This window comes from Gasterosteus aculeatus, chromosome 3, assembly GCF_964276395.1.
Source record: "Gasterosteus aculeatus chromosome 3, fGasAcu3.hap1.1, whole genome shotgun sequence".
In the NCBI taxonomy this organism is placed as follows: Eukaryota; Metazoa; Chordata; class Actinopteri; order Perciformes; family Gasterosteidae; genus Gasterosteus; species Gasterosteus aculeatus.
The window spans coordinates 13,273,973-13,293,910 of NC_135690.1; the positions used below are offsets into that span (position 1 = coordinate 13,273,973).

Below are 19,938 nucleotides of genomic sequence, written 5' to 3' on the forward strand. Positions count from 1 at the left end.
GTGTTCTCAACTTGCCAATGACAGACTGCAGTGATAATATGCCTCAAACACTGATAAATCACAGTTGCTCTCTGCTAAGGAAATGAGTTCTCTCTCCGTCACTCTGCACTTCACAACAGTGTATTTGCTGCAATCAACATTAGAAATAATTACATTTCTACAGACATTTGTACGGATGTGTTGCGTAATCATGGAACAATTAATAGAGCTTCTTTCATAATACTTTTCATTGCACAATACCTTTCAACAAGTATCATACTTCCAATTTCCCTTCAGGCCGAACCGAAACAAGCCAGCACATGTTCTCATGCACTTTTTCCGCAAAGCTCCTCATCTGTCAGGGGAGCTTGCCGTGTGCTTCGAGCCATAACAATTTAGTTTATTTTCTTATTCATCAGCGTACAGCCGCGGTCCAACGTCCACTGCAGATAAGCCAGTCAACATTTTCATTGGTTGCCGGCCAGGGAGCTTAACTCAAACTGAACTCCAAATACACCCCAAATGTTTGTGGTACCTGAGAGAATTGTGTGCATTCCCATCCAGTGAAGCCGATTTCCAAACAGACTGTGTAACATTGTAAATAGTAGGCGAGTGTCAGATCCTGCATAAGCTGATATCTAGTCCTTCTGGTGAGTGTCATGTGTCCATGAAGATATTTGCTGCTTTGAAGTGCGGTGAGACCTCCTCAGACGCACTGTTACTCTACAGGCTTCTTTCTCCCCGCAGGTGATTGTAACACCCGAAGATAAAACCTGGGGAAGTTTCGCCAGTTGAGCAACAAGCAGGAGAATTAGGATGCATTATTTCCCAAAAGCCCAAACCATTTCAATCGTTGAGTCGAAATGTAAAACGCGAGGTTCTTCTGACCAGCGTCGTCTGAAGAGCGTAGATTCTGGGTCGATCCAAATACAGCAATGCGACGGATACCTTGGAATAAAATAAGAAGCTAGAGCGGAGAACTCTAACAATAGTGAAGGGGGGGGGCAGCTCGCGGTTATTATTTAGAAAAGGTGTAATAAAAGCATAATCACAGGGGAAAGAGACCATAGGTCATATTCCTCCATGATAAGTAAACACATCCACACCAGCATTATTACATGAACTGTATAATGAAAGGAGGGTGGGGGGGGGGGGGGGGGGGGTGACCTTTTACTGCAAAGTGGCCGTAACCAAAAATGTCCAAAACTATTACAGATGCAATTAAAATATCTCATTGCAGTGAAAATACTTGTTGGTGTGTGAGAAGTAATGACTGGGTCTTCTTGACAGGTTGGCAGACTACAGTTCCACAAGAGGGTGAACCACTAACCACCTAATCAGGTCTCTTTTGACATGAACACAGACATCTTTATTTTCATGTCCGTGCTAGCAGCAGCAGCAGCAGAAAAAAAGGCTGACCTTGCAGTACCTTTTCTTTTCTTTTTCTCATCATCACGCCCCCATCATACTTTTTGATCCTTCACCTTTTTGTTCGCTTTCACTTTTTCAGTTTCTGGCACATGCAGTTCCGAAATGGGCGGTTGCAGAAGAAGATGTTAAATCGGTATCATTATTCAGTCTAATGCATGTGAGACAACTGTCAGTTTTAATCTATTTTTTTTATTTTGTACTCTGTGCCAAAGTAAAGTTTCTCCCACAATGATGAATGACTTCCTGGAGATGTTTTCTTTCGCGTGCCTGCAGAATGACACTAACGCTAAAGGGATAAAACAACATCTCAGTACGTCTGCTGGAAATGATGAAGACAACACAGTGTTTCATCACAGTCCAACGGCCTCTGGCAGTGGACCATCATCTGAAGAATATACAATGCCATTCATTTTAAATACGCAATCGCAACCTTCAGGTCTCTTTCTTTTTGTTCGGTGCGCGACCTCACGTTGGGGTTGGGGTTGGACCAGAATTGTAAATCCTCCAGAGTGTCCTGTGTGATATAATGCACAATGTAGTGTGTTCTGGAGTGGACGTGTGGTGAATGTAGGGAACAAGGAGAGTGTGCACCAGTGTCCTGCAGGCCGGGCAAAAGAAAAGTTGATCAGAAGCCCCGTTGGCCGTCAGCAGTGTGTTTGGATGTGAGTGAGCGTGTGCAGGGGACGGAGCTATCCAATGTCCTCTCAGGCACTCAAGGCTCATTAATATCTGTCACAAAGCGCTCAACAACACTCTCGGTTTTCGGGGGGTTAACAGGAAAGGCTTTGTGTTGATACGCGATATGGCGACGCTGAAAAGGTGTTTTCAATGCAAAGCCTTTTACCTGTCAGATCGCAATATGATGAAAGAATGTTACTTCATATCTGATTCTGGACCTCTGATGTTTCAAACATCAACGTCAAGCTTTTCTGAGAACACTGGCAAGCATAATTGAGAGACCCTACAGGTTTTTACACTATTAGAATGGTTGTACTGTTTGTACTCCATTTAATTGTGCATATTTTTTGAATAATCAGAGAATAGATATCATAATAACTTGAAGGCGTAGATGTAGCTCACATGCATTTCCTTTCAAGTCAGCTCCAAAGGTCAAAAATTGGATGTCTATCATCTAGTAAGGTGAACTTTATTCATTCTCATACTTTATGGTTTGATAAGACTTATTATGTTCCATCCGTTGTGGACTTCCCCTCTCAACCGAAGGTAAATGAACAACAGCAACACACCTTTATATAGTACATCATATTATGTTCTGCAAATATTATGCTGTGTGTATGTTTTAAAAGCTGACCAGAGACTGTGACCTCAATTGATCTCAGCATGAAAAGTGGAAAAGCATGAACTTTCTTTATCCACTGTTATCTTTCATACAGTTAATAAACAATCGATTAATAAGCTTTAAATATGAGTCATAATCTCTATCATGTAACAATGTGTTGCATTACGAGTCGGTGTGGAGTTAAACCTTCGAGAGTTTAGCGATCCAGACTCAAATTACTACTTCCTCATTTCAATGTATGACTAAAAAAATCAACCTTCCACCTCCAAATACGTGGATGCTGAGAATATCCAACTTCTCGATCTCTTCTGAGATTTTGTGGAGTTGTGAAAGCTCCACTTTTTTTCGGTTGTAAATGCTTTTGTTTGACTCAAGTCTCAAGTATCACAAGCACTCCCTTCTGACAAAAACTCTACATTTGGTGGGACCCACATGGTAAGAGTGAGTATTTGGATTGAGCAACACATCATAAACTTTTTTGGTGGGAAATGTTTCAAACACAAAAAAGCATATCGATATAGCTTCAGAGGAAAAGAGAAACCTGAGACGAAGTGCAAAGGTGAGCGGCGTGAGTGGAAATATGAAACCTGGCGGTCCTTTATAAGAGCGCCTCGCCTTGCCTGCGCAGCCACAAGACGACAGCAAGCACATCGAGAGCGTTAAGGTGAGTAGCTGGGAAGGAGACACTGCACTGTTTTCATTTGGAACTCCCTCAATCCTATTTGTTACGGTCGTTAATGTAAGACTTTAAGATTCAATAAGGTTTATATTATTTCACATTTTGGGGGATTCTTCTGACTTTACTTTAATTGTAAGCGCACCTTGCATTGAATCAATGTAAATGTGTTTTCTTTTTCAAATTTTAAGGCAAAGGCACAGATTCAGCGAAGCGATATGGATCCTTTTTCATCCGCATGCCATGCATATATATACAAAGAGAGCTGATATGAAATATTTGTTAAAGGTTCAAAGTTTCAGGTGTGAATAGGCGTGGGAGGAGCACGTGTGCTTTAATCGCTGAATGATAAGGCCGATTGCAAGTCAGCATTAAATCCTGGCATTCTTTTGGCTTCTCTCAGTGCTGCAACTACAGCCTACACCATGAGGTCCAACACCGTGATCTTCCTGCTGGTCCTATCCGGTGTCTGTCTCTCACTGGCACAAAGTAAGACCCTTTAAAAGCTGTTTTTCGTGTCCTACTCCTCCGGTCGGGACCTTCAGTATTGTATTACTTCTTAATAGATTGTTGTACTATGTTGGACACACGCTGTTTCACTGTGGTGGCACTGGACTGCGCTGGAGCTCTGATGTAACTGTACGGGCTTTCTGCTCATTCAGCCACCTTTGAGGACTGCTGTTTTAAGTACGTGAAAAAACACATCCGGCGCACTCAGAAACTCGCAGTGGACTACAGAAGGCAGGTGGTAGATGGAGGCTGCAACATCCCTGCTACAATGTGAGTACATGTGCACAGATAATGACATCACCCATTTGAATCTCTTACTGCCTAAACTGCATGTCTGTGTTCTGCTATTACTATTGCATCTTTTTATAGTGTCGGTCATTCATTTATTTACATTCATATGTATACATTTTCTCATAATTATTAAGAGAGACACAAGGGCCAGTGAAGCTGATCCTGATTCTTAAATTGTCCTCTAGCTTCACCCTGAGAGGAGGGCGTCTGCTGTGCGCGGACCCACAAGAAAGATGGGTGGTACATCTGATGAAGAGGCTCGACAAGAGAGACAGACACGTTCACGCCAAACTCAAGACGGTGGGGGACTTTTCAAGTGCTTGCATTGTAAAACTGTCCATCTATTCAAACCATGTCCGTCCATATTTAATCTCTAACACAATGTCGCTGAAGATCTCGTTGCAGTTTCCTACGCACGTCCTAGTTTTTCATATTCCTATTTGCTCTTCACCAACAGCTTTACAGAAGCTAAAGGGACATCGACCCGCTGCAGCGGCCCCAGGCCGTCTTTCATCTGCCAAATCGTATTGTTGAGCAACGCACGGTTCTATAAAGGTTTCCTGGTGTCTTTCTGGAAGGCGATCGAGGTGGTTGGTGATGGAAATCTCGTAGCATTACTTTTGCTTTCACTCTGCACTGAGATAAAGGTCAAAGCCTACAACGAACGTCTGATACCGACTGGCCACCACATGAATCCATAAATGCCTTCGGTGGCACGGCTGCTTCATGACGATGTTTCTTTTTCTCGACTTTTAAGACACACGGTTCCAATAAGCTGTTTAAATAATGTGATAGGGTGTAAATGATCATATTAAACATGTTAATGTTTGTTAATTTGCAGACACAAATTATTGAACATGAATATCCCTGAAAATTTGTGTCATTGAAATAGATAACTCTTCAATTTTTTCTAAATATTTTTAATGTCTGTCTTTTCGTACATTGTTCATATAAATACATTTTAACAATAAAATTGCTTATTGCTTCACTCTCTTTTGCATTTTACGCTATATTTACTTAAAACTGGGAACAATATGTATAAAAAAATCTCAGGTTTGTTTTACATCACGAAAATACTTTTGAAAATGGAACATACAGTTGAAACAATCTAAAGGTTTTCCTTCAAGAACAAGCTCCTTAAAACGAAACACACCAATATTTCTATTTGGTTTATTTGTGGGGTTCCTCTAAAGAATACTGATCTAGTCATCATTAAATGTGCTTTATGCTGACAGTATTTTAACAACGTTTAAACACAGCTCAGTTACATGTAAAACATTTATATATTTAAGTGATATTTTCCCAAACAAGTGAATAACCACTGCAGCTTCTGACGTAACAGCAATACAGCAAAGACCAACATCATTTTGGCTCATTCTTGATAGCAGGAGGTCAATCACAAGTTATAGGACTTATTCAGCATTTCACATACTGTAATCTTTGACAGCTGTTTATAAATGGCTTGATAAACATTTATTATCATCTTTATGTAAGACGCTTTCAAAAAAGTGCACCGGCATCCGGAACTGTCCCGACTGAAACTGCAATGCCAAAGCTTCTGCAAAAATAACCCACATGAAGCTTCAACGGGAGAAAGTGTGAACGTCGTGCTGATTTATAACCTGACGGTATCTGATCTGCCACGGTGCTGGATTCAATGATCTACACGCCTCGCTCTCTCTCTCTCTCTCTCATCTCCGTGGGCCTCTGCAAGAACTGCCGGGACACGCAGCTGATCAAATCTCACCAGTGTGTTTAACAGCAGCTGTTTGTCTGCGGCTCGACGGCAACATTATCACACGGCGCGGGCCTTTGCACTATTGTATTAGTCATCAGGTATTAACACATCCTCTCAACTGATGTGAAAACGGAGAGTTAAGAGTGATAAAAAAAGAAGTTGAAGTTGAGCAATCAACGTCTAGAGTCCTTGCAGGGGAGCATGTGCAGGGGAAACATTTGTTTCAACAGGTTGTCAGCATTGCCCGAAGGTGATAGATAGCCTGGCAATTATATAATAATTAATAAGAGATTAATACCGTTGATGGGAATTGAAAATGATAAAGGGTGTGACTAACAGATGCACCACTCGGTTTTAGAATGAATAGGATTCTTTTCTTGTAAACATCAAAACAATAGTGACAGATGTGCAACACTTTTTTGCTTTCGCATGCTGAGGCAGAAAGAATCGCCCGGTGGGCTTTGCCGCCTTCCTTTATCAAAACGAAAATACTATGAACATGGAACATGTCAGAAATGAATTTCAACAGGAGTCTGGGAAGGTTTGTTCTAAAAGATCTCTCAGTGTCAAACAACAATGGAAGCGCTTGTAAACGCTTGCACACCATAAAGTCAGTTTATGTTGTAGCCATATTCTGTACTGATTAACCCAACCAACCAAAATTGTGTTAACTGTTTTGGGACATAAACATAAAGATGAATTTAATTGAGTTCATATATTACCTCCACATCCTCTTTTGTGCCAAAAGGAAAATTCATGTCAAGTTTTGCATTATCACAGTAATTGGTGGTTATTTCATTTATTAGGCAAGACAGAATAACGAAACTCTCTCTTTCATCTCTTCAACGTGTTTATCGAAATGATACTTTAAACAGTAAGTCAATTTCTGTCATGTTCAGGCTCTAAAATATTTTCTGCTCAGAATTTATGGAAATATATTATTATGTGTTCGTGTTAACAATAAACATTTATTGCACGAGAGCCATAACATATCAGATTCTGCACTTGTAGCTTTGCTTAAACAAGATATACACTTTTAAAAGGAGGAAAACCACCAGCCTGGCTCTCAAGTACGCGTACCAGGCCAAAGGCCCGGGAGGCAAAGTGCTTAACTGCTGGGAAACTAAACTACATGATGATACAGACCACAGAGTGGTGTTTGTTTGAGCGGCCGTCTGGGCCCGCCCTCCACGCGACTCCTTTCTGAGACTCTTTGGCGGAAAGCGGGCTGTAGCCCACAGCCTCCACGGTCCTTCTCTTTTGGACGCGGTGCAGCAAAATGCGGTAAGTGCCGTTAACGGGGCTTTTCAGGTCCAGGCTGCCGTTGAGGACTTGGACCCTGGTAATGCCCAGATCCTCCAGCGCTGCCTTCACTTTCACTTCATCTGCGCTGAGGATGTGGGCGGGTTCCACCAGGTGGAAGGGCGTGGGGCTACAAGACAGGTACGCCTCGGGGCGGTCGATGCCTCTCATCCAGTCGCTGTCCGCGATCTGTTTGGCAGTGAGGCGATCAACGGGAACCGGCCTCAAGAGGCCGGCGATGATCTCCTTGCATGATCTGGGTACGTAGGGAGGAACGGCATAGGAGCCCTGCAGGATGCAACACCGCAGCCTGCCTGTGTTTGTAGCTTTGAATGGCAGTGTGGCAGTCACCATGAAGTAGAGCAAGATACCCAGCGCCCACATATCCGCATATCTACCCACGTAGCCTTTCTCCTTGAACAGCTCGGGGGCCGTATAAGGTGGGGAGCCACAGAATGTGTGAAGGACGTCGTTGGGGCGGCAGATCGAGCTGAAACCAAAGTCGCCCACTTTAATGCAGAAGGTGTTGGTGTAGAAGACATTCTCTGCCTTCAGGTCCCTGTGGATGATATTATTGTCATGCTGTGGGAAAGAAAGAGAAGTGAGAAATGTTTGAGGCATCTTCATTCAACTCTCCCGCACAGTTGGTTGAATCCAGGGTCAAAAGAAAAGCTGTATGCTATCACATGCCTGTATTCATTATTACAGCTCTATGATATGTTCTAGCAATCTTATTAGGTCCTATCAATCATTTTGTTATTTAAAGACGAGTGAGTGTCTTTTCTTTCCCCAAATTGCGCTGGTCTCCATGTTTCCCCATAGACGTGCCGGTAACTCACCATATGTTTGACTGCAGAAGTGATCTGTGAAAACGCAAGCTTGCTCTCCAGGTCTGACAGACGCCCCCTGGTGCTGATATGGGAGAACAGCTCTCCTCCACCGGCATACTCCATCACCAGGTAGAGCCTCTTGAACGTCTCCACCACCTCATACAGTCGGACAATGTTGGGGTGAACCAGCTTCTCCATGCAAGAAATCTCCGAGGCAAAAGCCGCTTTTGATTTCTTGCCCAGACGCACTTTATCCAGGATTTTTACTGCCACTTTCTCTACCAGACGATGACAGATACAAATACGGGCAATGAGGCCACAAGGAACACAAGGACTATTTTTCAAGGCTTATGTCATGTAGTGCAGCTTTTCCTTTTTGTTGTATTCCTACAGAGTGTCTGTTTTCATTGTCTTGCTGTGAGGTCTTTTCGGGCCAAATTATCATTACAACAGATTTAGGATAATAACTCTTGTCAGCATCTCACCTTTGGTCAGGTCATGTATCCCCAATCTAACCTGGGAGAAGTTCCCCGATCCGATCTCTCCTCTCAGCTCATAAAGTCCCACCCGCCGTCCAAACGTCAGCTCATTAATCACCCTCTCTGAGTGGGTCAAATCATGACAGGCCTTCCCGAAGGCAGTGAGCTGCTTCGACTCCCCGTCCACCGCCGTGCTCTCCTTGGCCTCCAACTTTTCCCCTGCCTTTGGGGACGTCAGGGGGATCTCCTCCTGATGCCCAATTGTCTTTAAATGAGCCCCTGAAACGGAGAAAATAGTTACGGGGTGGAACAGAAACATTTATAAAGAGGCACGAAATTATTATTTCCTGCATCGTGTTGCCTTAAATATATCTGTGTTTGCACTCACTTGTCTTCCCTTTAACGTTCTTCTTATTTCTTCCTGTGTTGACGGCAATATTTCTGCTGGTCAAATACATGATTTATATCCCAGATGGCACTGCTCAGATCTGCTGTCGGGACGCTGCTCTTTTTCGCCTTTGCTGCTGTAATGTCTCCTGCTGTATAATCCAGGACTACCGCAGGACGCCTCTGTAATCCCAGAGTTGGACTCCTCCCTGATGAATTTGCTTGATCAGGACCCTGATGGGATTATTTCTACATTACATATGACCATCATTACTGATCGGGGTCAAGCGACTGTGGAAAGGTTATAAAGTGCAGATAAATTAGATAAACATTTGATTGCTTGTCAAATTATAAATGAATGTTTAAATTAATTTTCTTGCTTCGTCTGATGTGCAACAACAGTTCCATTCAGTGGTTTTATGTAGCCCAAAAGGGCTCATTTTTCAGCAAATCAAAACAAAACACATGTCCTCACCCTCACGACCACACCGGACAGCTGAGGGCAGTGAACCCAGTGACCGTGGCCCTCTGACCGGGACTACACAGCTTCACAGTGACCCAGAAACACCGTCACACCGTCTGTACGGGCATCTCAGGACAAAGTGTCTCTTTTAATCGCCCCTCCCGTCGTCCTCCACTGGACACGGGGCTCATGGAACGGTCATCATGCATGAGTGCGTCACGTGCAGCTCATTGTAATCCAATCACCCCTCGGCGATCATCTCTCCGCACAGGGAATGTTGGAGGATTGTTGGGAGTGCATTTGAGGAAGGTATAACGTTCAGGGGGCAGTTTTTTATTTGTTCCCCCGAGACGAAACATGAGAAACGCAGAGATGAGGCCACTAACTACCGGAATGACGACTGAAGGGGAGTAACAGATGAGGAGAAATGAAAAACATGTTGTAGCTTATCTTAAGAGCAAAATAGAACTTCTAAAGTCTTGAGAGTTGCAGGAGAGTAAATCTTGACATATGAAGCAATTGGCAATAACCACAAACAATCATTTGTAACTGTTCCAGAGCTTTTAATTATCACACAGTCTTCCTCATCAAAGGAATTTTTTCCACTTATTCAACAACAAGAAAAATGCCAATTCTGTATATCAAATAGGAAAACCTTACAGGAAAGAAGGAGAAATAAGACAGCGTTAAATTTAAGTCACTTTACCTTTGACCCCTGGCACCACAGAATTATAAATTATTTAACAAACATTAAAGCTTTGTTTACTGCCCCGCCCTCATTAAGTGCCCCTTACATTTAAAAAAATCATTGTGATCATCTTTTTCTGACTACATGTCATCATCTACATGATTAAATCAAGTAATTACTACGACTAAATCTGTGTTTTACCAGCATTATGCTTCATTCATTCAATAAGATTTGTTGTAATTTAATGAAATGAGGCAACAATTGAAACCGCTGTAGGTGTCACCTCAATCAAGGTGTCTGAGTGCCGAGGGCTAAGTGGACGATGATCCCGGTGAAAATGAGGGGATCATATCAACACTTCAAGGAAGGACTAACACCTTAAACACGAATGGAGAATCAGCACAATGCCGACGTTACGGCTAAGTCGCTTCCTGTGATTAAAACAAGACTTTTAAAAACATGACGGGATATGTCTGAAAAAAGGAACATAACACAATATTTACTTTTTTGGGATGGATTTGCTTGATTTATTTTGGCCATAAATGTGTTCTTAGTTAAGTATCCTTTATAACGCTATATATGTTTTATTAAAACAGAGATTAACATTGTCAGTAAAAGTATATTCTGATCCCTCATTTTGTCCCTTTCCTCTGCAGAGGGAAGAAGGGCGCTGAGGTTTTAAGCGCAGCTCTAAGAGGTCTGGCCATTTGGCGTCATGTTGAATAAACACAAAGGTGCTGGAGATTTCAGAAGGGGCCCCCACGCTGATCCTGTTTATGTGTTTGGGCCGGGTTTTTGTTTTAAGTCGGAGGTGCTAAACACCTTCCCCCTGAGATAAAAGATGATTAATGCCTTTGAATGAGCGTCGCCCTAATGGCTCAAGGCTACTTAAGCCCTTCATTAGGGAGAGCTCGGGCCGGTCGACACACTCGAGCCACCGCGTCCCTCGAAGGCAGAAACAGGAAAACTGGGGAGACTTCCTTTGAAGTGGGCCCTGCTCGTAAGAACTCCATCCCACAAGGCATTCAGCATGGAAATTGGATTAGCGCGCCCTCTTTTCTGACCCCACACCACGTTGAGAGCTGGTTTTCAGGCATTATTTGGGGCTGCAGCTTCATCCCACATAAATATCAGAGGCATCGGTGAGTAGAGGGACACTCACGTATTTGGCAGCTGAGGAGCAGATTGGGACTCGAGCCATGGATGTGTCCGGGCCACTTCTTCTCCTCCTGTGCGCCCTCCGCCTGACCTGTAAGTACTGTTTGCACTATTCTCTACTGCTGGTGTGACATGTAAAGTATAAGCTTTCACTAAATGGGCCGAGACGGATCTGCTCAAATGTACTTACTCCCAATGATAGGACTGTAAACGTGTGTGTACACAGGGGGAAAGGCTGAACACACGCACTTTCATTCACTGAATATAAACGCTTTTTTTTCATGAAAAGCCAAATAAAAAATGTCTTTTGTTTTTTTTCGGTCTATAATAGTCAAGTCATGTTTTTATTTATTATAACTCAATAATGTATTTCTTTCAAACTCAAACTTTTATATGTCTGTCTATGCCTAAAGAACTGCTGATTAATGCATTTTATTAACAAATAACATTTAGGAACACCGATTATGCCCTATTGAGCCTTTACAAGTGAACCTGTGCAACGTGATAATTATGCTAATTTTGGAACTCCTGGAACCAAAGTGCCAACAGTGTTAACGCCCTGACGTTTGTGTTCTGTTTTCCAGCGACCGGAGTGTTGAGCAAACACGTAGATCACAGAAACCTGTTCACACAAAGACTGTGCTGCAAAAGACAAAGCCACTTTGTCTACCTGGGACAGGGTAAAGCACCGGCACATCTTCTACTTCAGTAAATGCATATGTTTAAAAGAAGCCAAGGATGGATTTTCCCCCAAAGAATGTGAAATGTAGAAGACACCAACACGATCATACAATAAATCCCGTCAAATGCATTATATGTGTCCCTCATTCTCCGCAGACATATCCGGGAGTCCTGTCAGTGTTGATGTGGGAATGTGCAGGTCGCATTGTGGGGGAGTATCCAGGCCGTCACACGAAGCGGGGCAGCAAGAATACTCAAAACATGCCTCGATGCTGGAATTTCTCAGGAGCAAGAGAGTAAGTGTAGTTCCCCGCGTGGCCGCAAGAGTTCGCTGTTGCTTCGTGATCGTCGCCCGGATCGTCCCGGTCAATTTCCCATAGAAAACACACGTGATCATGTAAATACAGTTAATAAGCGAATCACTTACTTAAATAAAACGCAAAAAAGTGATATTCTGAGATAAACACGGGGCGTGGGGGCGGGGTACTCAACATATATAAGACAATAAAAACATTGCATAAACTACACGTGTACAAACACTGAAACTGAGTAGCATCACTAAACGGATGCTCATAGAAATATGCCGAGACATGTCTGACCAAAACCAACAACTACTCTCTCTCTCTCTCCTTCACTAAAGACGAGGACGCGCGGATCTGCCTCCCCAGACAGCCCGGAGCCGCCGAGCCAGCTGGCCTCGTGCGGGGTGAACCAGGTGTGCGAGGCGACCGGCATGCGGGTGGACACGGTGCTTCTGTTCGAGGGGCCCCGGGAGGTGGAGGTCATCCAGGAGTGCCAATGCGACGTCAGGCTGACGCAGTGCATCCGGGTCCCCGCGCTCAGGACGTACCACTCCGAGACGCCGTACGAGACGGTCATCGACGTGGGAGGATGCTCCCGGTCCAAGGGCGCGCCAGGTGTGTGTGTGTGTGTGTGTGCGTGCCTGTCAATCAAAACAGGAATGAGAGGCTCAACTTAACAGTGAGCAGATAATCAAATGAAAAATGACTGAAAAGGAATGAAAAGCGTGCACAATATATTAGCAGCAAGGATGCAAAACCATTTAAAACATTTTTTAATTAAGGAACTGTAGTTTTTTTTAATACTGTCACTGTATTTAGATTACCAGATCAAATTAACATGATCTTTTTATTGCATTGCACAACAACAGTGTCACTGTGTTTATATATTTGTATGTTTAAGGGCTAACAATTTCATTATAACCAAGTTATAATGACACTGACTGCAGGCCCAGTCAAAGCTGGGCTCATTATGCTGATCAAAATGAACCGTACATTACTTTTTGGCCATTTGTTGCTAAATGTAATGCATGAGTTTGATTCAGTGATAAAATACATGCATTCTTATACGTCTCTTTTCCAAATAGTTCTGAAATACACTATCCTGTAAGCGCACCAGAACAAAACACCATTCATGAAGTCGATGTCTAGTGTATTCAGAGCCACATTGGGCCTTTTGGGAGTGATCACAAAGCTAAACCTGTGTTATAAATGTTGCTCGTCCGTTTATGCACCTTTGGATCGCAGATTATAACGCAGCTATTGCTCCTGCTGGTGGACGACTCTCACATTTGCTCTTTTTAATCCTCCGTAGAGGGATTATCCTGCGTCCCCACTACGTTTGACTCAGTCTTGGTGGAGACCCCCAACAAAGGGGACCTCGTCCGGACGGTGGCGGCCTGCGAGCTGAAGGAAAGCTGCTACAGGGTCGCATACGTGGAGTATTACTATGAAACAGTCCACCATGCGGATGGCGTAAAGGAGGAGAGGCTCAAAGTAGGTGTTAACTCTGAAGTTTTATCACTGGATCTTATCAATCATCAGTCTTGTTCATCAACAAAAATCGTGTGTTGATCCAACCGTATGTTTGTATCCAGCCTCTAAAAATAACCTTTACTTCTTCGTTGACTAGCAGGACATACGTAACACTACAAGAGGGACACATTTGAGACGCAGTTTCACACTTTGAGTTTTCTAGTAAAGTTGAGAGGAAACGGGGGTCTCGCTAGGTGCCAGACAGTCAGAAGTATCTTCATTCATGAGACAAGTGTGGAAGACAGCACTTAATTAAGATAATCCTTTGGCCGGTGGCTGCAGGATGGGTTGCGTGCTCATTCATAAGCCAATACACATGACAGACTGGCAGATTTGAGTTCTAGTTCAGTTGTATTCAGGAAAGTGAAATCAAAACCTGAGTTAAACAGCTCTGGTGCCATGTTGAGAATTGGGAGTCATTATTGTCTCGCAAAGTTTTGCAATTCACAAACGCCCCACTTTGCACATACAAAGTTCATTCCCGACCTACACAAATATCTACATAATACAATAAGACATCAGACTTCACGGTATGAATGATATGATTTAAGAACTCGAAATCCTGGACACATTGTGTCCCTCGGCTCGGAAGGTGCGAGCGCAGTGCAAACACAAATGGCTCCTGCAGGTGTCGAACAACAGCTGTTAAATGCAAAAAAAAAAAAAAAAGGCAGCCGGGCTCCAACTCAACTGAGTCAATATTTGTGCCTAGCTGTGAGCTGATTGCCCTCTCTCTGTGTTGCTAATCTTCCACAGGAAATAGATGTGGGCAGATGTTTGGGGGGCTGCACCACAGGAAACCGATGCCTTGTCAGGTAAGCATGAACACAGCTGCCGCGCACACCCAGCCACACACCTCCTCCGCCTCGCTCGTAACAATTGCCTGCGAGTTCTGACACTTTCTGCACTCAGCATGTTGTCCTCCATAAATCCCCTCACCAAATGTCCCCCTGTCAGAAATACCAGTGCAAGAAATGCATTGGTTTGTACTGCTTCTCCTTCTTCTTTTTTCATAAAATGAAGTTATGTGAAATGATCAAGGTAAAATGTGTTACTTTATGTGAATCTTTTACTCATGTGGTAGTTAAACTCCGACAGTTTGAATAACTCCATACTTGTGGACAGGTTGCAGCACTTGAATCGAGCTAAATGGTGTTTACACTTGTTTTGTTTTGATGTTTTATGGCTGCACCAACATATATTAAGAATCTTGCTCTTGAACGCATTTGAAACCTTGTTTTAAACGCATTTTCTCTAAATTCCCCCCTGACAAGTTCTTCATCTTTGAAAACGTTGGTATTGCAACTATAATTCAAAATCAAGTGTATTTCTGGGATGCAAAGTGTAACTTTGGGATTTGGTTTAATAACAGCATAATGCATGGGGTTCATGTTGTGTATTGTGCACATACCTGCTATAAAACAGGTTTCTTGGTCGGACGCCATCTAAAGCTTAGGCGCAATTTATTGTAGTATTATTGGACAATAAAAGGTTCAAAAAGATCAGTGGCCAAACATAATTGATCATAACATGAAAGCACCTCGCCTACTAGAGTGAACTGTGGCAGGAGTCCATGTGCAGAACTTACAACGTACTTATGAAGATGATTGATGTTCTCTTGCAGGAGTCAATCACATCCTGAAATCTGCCACTTATGGGCTGAAAGGCAGCCCGGCTCGTGTGCTCCTCATGGCTACGAGAGCCACAACTTCCTCAACCAGCATGGTCAGATCCGCACCATCCTCTCCATCACTTCCTGTCTGTGCCAAACCTGAACACGGCGCCTCCTACTGGACAACAACCTCCAATCTCAGAAGTCACAGCCACTGGCGACTCCACCACTAACATTTGCTTAAGAATTTGCTTCCCTAAAGTATTATTGTACTATATGTAATATATGCAAAGAGGATAATTTTGTAAATAAATATAATACACCAATGTGTGAGGACTTGTCATGGGACCACTGCACAAAACAAACTAAACTGCTAATACAACTTAAATAATTTGAAAAGGTACAATACAAAGCAAAGGACACAGTGCATTCAGACTTTAGCCCTATTTTAAATGCTTATACAAATTTAAAAATGTAAAAGAAATGATATTAGACTGAATGATACCTGCAAAGGAGCTCATGAAAAGCAAACCAATTTCGCAAATGTCCCTTTGAAGAAAACACGTGCAAGCAGTTAACTTATTTGATATGAACGTGTGAAACAACTCTTGTGTTTTTTCTGTAAAACTATAAAGGGTTTTATGACTTGCAGTTTTCTAGGTGTGATGTAAAGAAAACCTTTGATCTCTAAAATATTTTTTACTGTCCGGGTAACAGACTTTCTTCAGTCAGCACCTCGTGCGTAATTGTGCGTAAAAAGATCAAAGTAACCAAAAGGCACAGAGAGACAGTTTCTTTGGATGGGATAGAGTTGGCTTTGATTAATAAATCATGAAGCACTTCACATGTATTTGTTTTTTGGTCCGGGATAATACTATTTAGATCATATACAGAAATAATATATAGCAGAACTCAACATCTCCGGTTTACAGAAACATTATCAGCACAATATGCCCTTTAATGATGTATTTGTTACATCGGGGAAATTCTAGGAAACGCTGGAGGAAAAAGCAATCGTTTAAACCACATATTAACTTAGACATAACGAGTTCAATCGGAATGTTTCTAAAAATCACAAGACTAAAATTCAGTGATGATCCGACTGTAACGATTTGCAGTTTATGTAAATCTGGCGACGTGTAGCCAGCGACACCAGTCTCTTTATCCGAGTAATTGGTTTCCACCTAAGACACTGGGACCATCATTCTAAATGAATGGATTCATTTAGGAGCCGTTAACCTCCCGTGGAGAGTACACTTCCTCAACAGATCAGCCCCAACTTTAAACCGCTATATTCCCCCTCGGTGTACGATACGTCAGGGAGGAAATAAACGCCACAAGAACAACATCCCTGCTCAATAAGCATCCAGGTTTCTCACAGGCTGGAATTAGTTTATTTGTGCCTTTATTGCCAGACGCGGGGACAATGGGCTTGAACAAAATCTACAATCGGCTTCACACCTTGTTGCGCCGCCATTAGTCTCCCTTTACATTCGCTGATTGGCGATTTACATTTGCGACTGAACAGCATCTTTACTGCTGTTTGCCGAGGCTTCGGGGGCACTCCGGAGCGAATGGGGAGCATTTGATATAAAACGTCGCACTTCCAGCAGCCTGCAGTCACTCGTACTCCAAGTCGCCGTCCGGGGTTTGTGTGCTCCGAGGACACCCGACGCACGACAGGGATCTGCACCCGAGGCTCTCAGACGATGATGCTCCTGCTCCTCACCCTCGCCGCCGTGGCGCGCGGCGCCGCGGCGCGGCCTCCGCTCGGCGACCTGGAGAGTCACTTCACCGCCGAGACGGAGTCGGAGGAAGTGCGCTCGGCTGCCATCAAGAGACTTTTGGAGGTTTTTGGGATGGAGGACCCCCCCGCTGTCCATGGACACAAACAGGCCCCTCAGTACATGCTCGATTTGTACAACACGGTCGCGGATGTCGACGGTGTCACCAAAGACCCGTACCTGCTGGAGGGGAATACTGTGCGCAGTTTCTTTGACAAATGTAAGGCATTGATTTGCGCCGCTGGCTACTACACACAATGCAGTATTATCATGCGCCGGTCTCTAATGATATCCTTTGTATTGCAGTGCACAGTGAACAGGTGGAGTTCAGGTTCAACTTGTCCTCGGTCGCTAGAAGTGAGAAGGTTCTCACTGCCGAGCTCCATCTCTTCAAGCTGCGACCTCAGTCAACGCTGGCGTTCAACAGACACCATTTCTGCCAGGTACGTGCCATTTCACAAGCACATGGGTCCCATTGGGAAATATCTCTCTTTTAGACCTCGCCGTAACCTCCCCTCATCTCCTCCGTCTCATTCAGGTCAGTATTTATCAACTGCTGGACACCAGCAGGAACAACAAAACGCAGGGCAGGAAGCTGCTGTCTTCTCGACTCATCCCGGTCCACTCCACCGGTTGGGAAGTGTTCACCATCACACAAGCAGTGAGTAAGCACTACCTTATGTACGTGCAATCTGAACTCAACTCTGTGAATCGTGTTGTTGACTTGGATCGACCAATAACTTGAACTTCTTCGTGAAGGTACGATCCTGGATGGTAGATGAAGACAGCAACCTGGGGCTCCACGTGGTGGTTCGGACCCTGGGGGGAAGCACGATGGACATGAAGATGATCCGCTTCGCCTCGGGACGCACCCACCACCAGAGCAAACAGCCCATGTTGGTGCTCTTCACCGACGATGGCCGCCGCGCCACCACTCTGGAAAGCTTGGGTGAGATTCAGGGGAACTTTAACATCATTGGACCGAACTTGTCATGGCCCAGTGACAGTAAAAACACACTTTCTACTGGGTTTCTTCAAAAGAAAGATTTGATGTCAAAATGTTGTGTTTTCTGACAAAATACTCTTCTTTTGCTCTGCAGACCCAAATGACACCACAGACACAGAAACTTCCAACCTGCCCCAAACCCCGATGTCAGGTCCATCCTCCCGCACCGCCCGCTCCCTGGACTACACCGAGGAGGAAACGGCGTCTCTGCCCTGTCAGCGCCAGCCCCTCTACGTGGACTTCGAGGAGATCGGCTGGTCGGGCTGGATCGTGTCTCCCCGCGGCTACAACGCGTACCACTGCAAAGGCTCCTGCCCCTTCCCTCTGGGTCAGAACATGAGGCCCACCAACCACGCCACCGTCCAGTCCATAATCAACGCCCTGAAGCTGATCAGAGGCATTGAGACGCCGTGCTGCGTGCCCGACAAGCTCTTCTCCATCAACCTGCTGTACTTCGACGACGATGAGAATGTGGTGCTGAAACAGTATAACGACATGGTGGCTGGAAGCTGTGGCTGCCACTGACATCGACCAGTCAGTGCTGTCGGGCTGCACAGATATTTATAAAAAAATACAATGTAAATATAGCTCTCATGCATGAACAGCCAAATGTGGCGTTGTAATATATGTACATATCTATAAATTATAATATATGCCAGCGATGGAAGGGATAACCTGTAGAAGTTGTGAATGTCAATCTTATTTTTTCTGTTGTGAAATGCTGCAGTCACAATAAATTATGTAAAAAAAAAACGATTATAAATCATAACATTATTTCAAGTGGGTCTAAACTGAGGTGTAATTGATTGTTTAAGTGATGCAGTATTTGCACAAAAATGGTCCGTTGGAGGAATGCTTGTAAAGTTGTCAAATGAGTACAGGTTTGCTGAAACAAGCAGAGAAGCAGTAGATTGGTCCTTTGCACCTGATCAGATCCACAAAGGCATCCAGTCTGCACAGCTCCCTCCTCACCAGCAGAGGAGGCTGAGGCACAAACAGCAGAGTTCCCTGGCTTGATGAGAATGACAAGGAACCAGCAAAGTTTAGTGTCAGTAAATGTGCATAAAATAACTTCAAGAAACCTTCTTTCATGCTGAATTGGGGTTGTCCTTGTGGACGAAAGTGTTTCACAAGAACCAGAATCCCTTGAGAAATCCTTTCTGCCGGGTCTGACAGTCAGCTGTACACATGCAGTCCGCTTCTCCCGTTCCTGCGTTAACCTCTGGCAGGCCAAACTAAATGGCCTGGAATGGACTAGTATGTAGAAATAGCCAAACTTAGAAATGTAACGGTCTTGTCAACTTATGTCAGTGGCAGAGCCACCGGGGTGTGATTGATACTTTCACAAACAGATAAAAGTTTCTCACAGTAACTTTAAGGTTTTGCTAGTCTTACTTTTCCCTATTGGAATTGGAATTGAACTATGACATTATGCAGCAGAGTGCCTGATAAAACAACACTGTGTTTAAGAAATGTGAGCGGATTTTACATGAAACCTTTCTTTGTGTCACTTAAATCACTTGTAAGATCTTCCTTTCTACTCAGCGCTCACGGAACAATTCTATAGCGCTTTAAACAAAATGTTTTGATGCCAAACTGTCCTTATTATCCCCGTTTTACCATTTTTACTATCTGGAATCATAGGGTTATTATCAATATTATTTTAGCTCTGTTGTGGTTCTAATTTCAATGTACCTTGAATCTACCTCTGGGTATGACACAAGTCATACCGGTGGTAATTGAATTTTTTTATTTTTAAAGTTAGTTTTTAGGTCACGTAATAGCTGA

At 43.7% G+C, this 19,938-nt stretch overlaps 4 protein-coding genes across 4 annotated transcripts; 3 read left to right on the forward strand and 1 right to left on the reverse strand.

Annotated features, from left to right (window-relative positions):
• Positions 1 to 2,259: 2,259 nt before the first annotated feature.
• On the forward strand, positions 2,260 to 5,180 carry LOC120816489 (C-C motif chemokine 25). The gene is made up of 6 exons (XM_078099477.1): positions 2,260 to 3,145; positions 3,232 to 3,374; positions 3,790 to 3,875; positions 4,049 to 4,166; positions 4,373 to 4,487; positions 4,645 to 5,180. The coding sequence occupies exons 3-6, from the start codon at positions 3,812 to 3,814 to the stop codon at positions 4,657 to 4,659; spliced, it is 312 nt and encodes a 103-aa protein (XP_077955603.1). The 5' UTR covers positions 2,260 to 3,145; positions 3,232 to 3,374; positions 3,790 to 3,811; the 3' UTR covers positions 4,660 to 5,180.
• Positions 5,181 to 5,343: 163 nt separating this feature from the next.
• Positions 5,344 to 9,126, reverse strand: LOC120816487 (serine/threonine-protein kinase NIM1). The gene is made up of 4 exons (XM_040172123.2): positions 8,925 to 9,126; positions 8,543 to 8,815; positions 8,067 to 8,335; positions 5,344 to 7,809 (listed from the first exon to the last, which is right to left on the reverse strand). Exons 1-4 carry the CDS (start codon positions 8,992 to 8,994, stop codon positions 7,054 to 7,056), a joined length of 1,368 nt encoding a protein of 455 aa, XP_040028057.2. The 5' UTR covers positions 8,995 to 9,126; the 3' UTR covers positions 5,344 to 7,053.
• Positions 9,127 to 10,974: 1,848 nt separating this feature from the next.
• pnhd (pinhead) lies at positions 10,975 to 15,688 on the forward strand. Its single transcript, XM_040172124.2, has 7 exons — positions 10,975 to 11,325; positions 11,817 to 11,912; positions 12,070 to 12,209; positions 12,554 to 12,830; positions 13,528 to 13,709; positions 14,505 to 14,563; positions 15,373 to 15,688. Exons 1-7 carry the CDS (start codon positions 11,274 to 11,276, stop codon positions 15,521 to 15,523), a joined length of 957 nt encoding a protein of 318 aa, XP_040028058.2. The 5' UTR covers positions 10,975 to 11,273; the 3' UTR covers positions 15,524 to 15,688.
• A 1,275-nt stretch (positions 15,689 to 16,963) lies between these two features.
• Positions 16,964 to 19,115, forward strand: admp (anti-dorsalizing morphogenic protein). Its single transcript, XM_040171682.2, has 5 exons — positions 16,964 to 17,364; positions 17,451 to 17,587; positions 17,683 to 17,805; positions 17,904 to 18,093; positions 18,245 to 19,115. The coding sequence occupies exons 1-5, from the start codon at positions 17,070 to 17,072 to the stop codon at positions 18,673 to 18,675; spliced, it is 1,176 nt and encodes a 391-aa protein (XP_040027616.1). The 5' UTR covers positions 16,964 to 17,069; the 3' UTR covers positions 18,676 to 19,115.
• Positions 19,116 to 19,938: the final 823 nt, after the last annotated feature.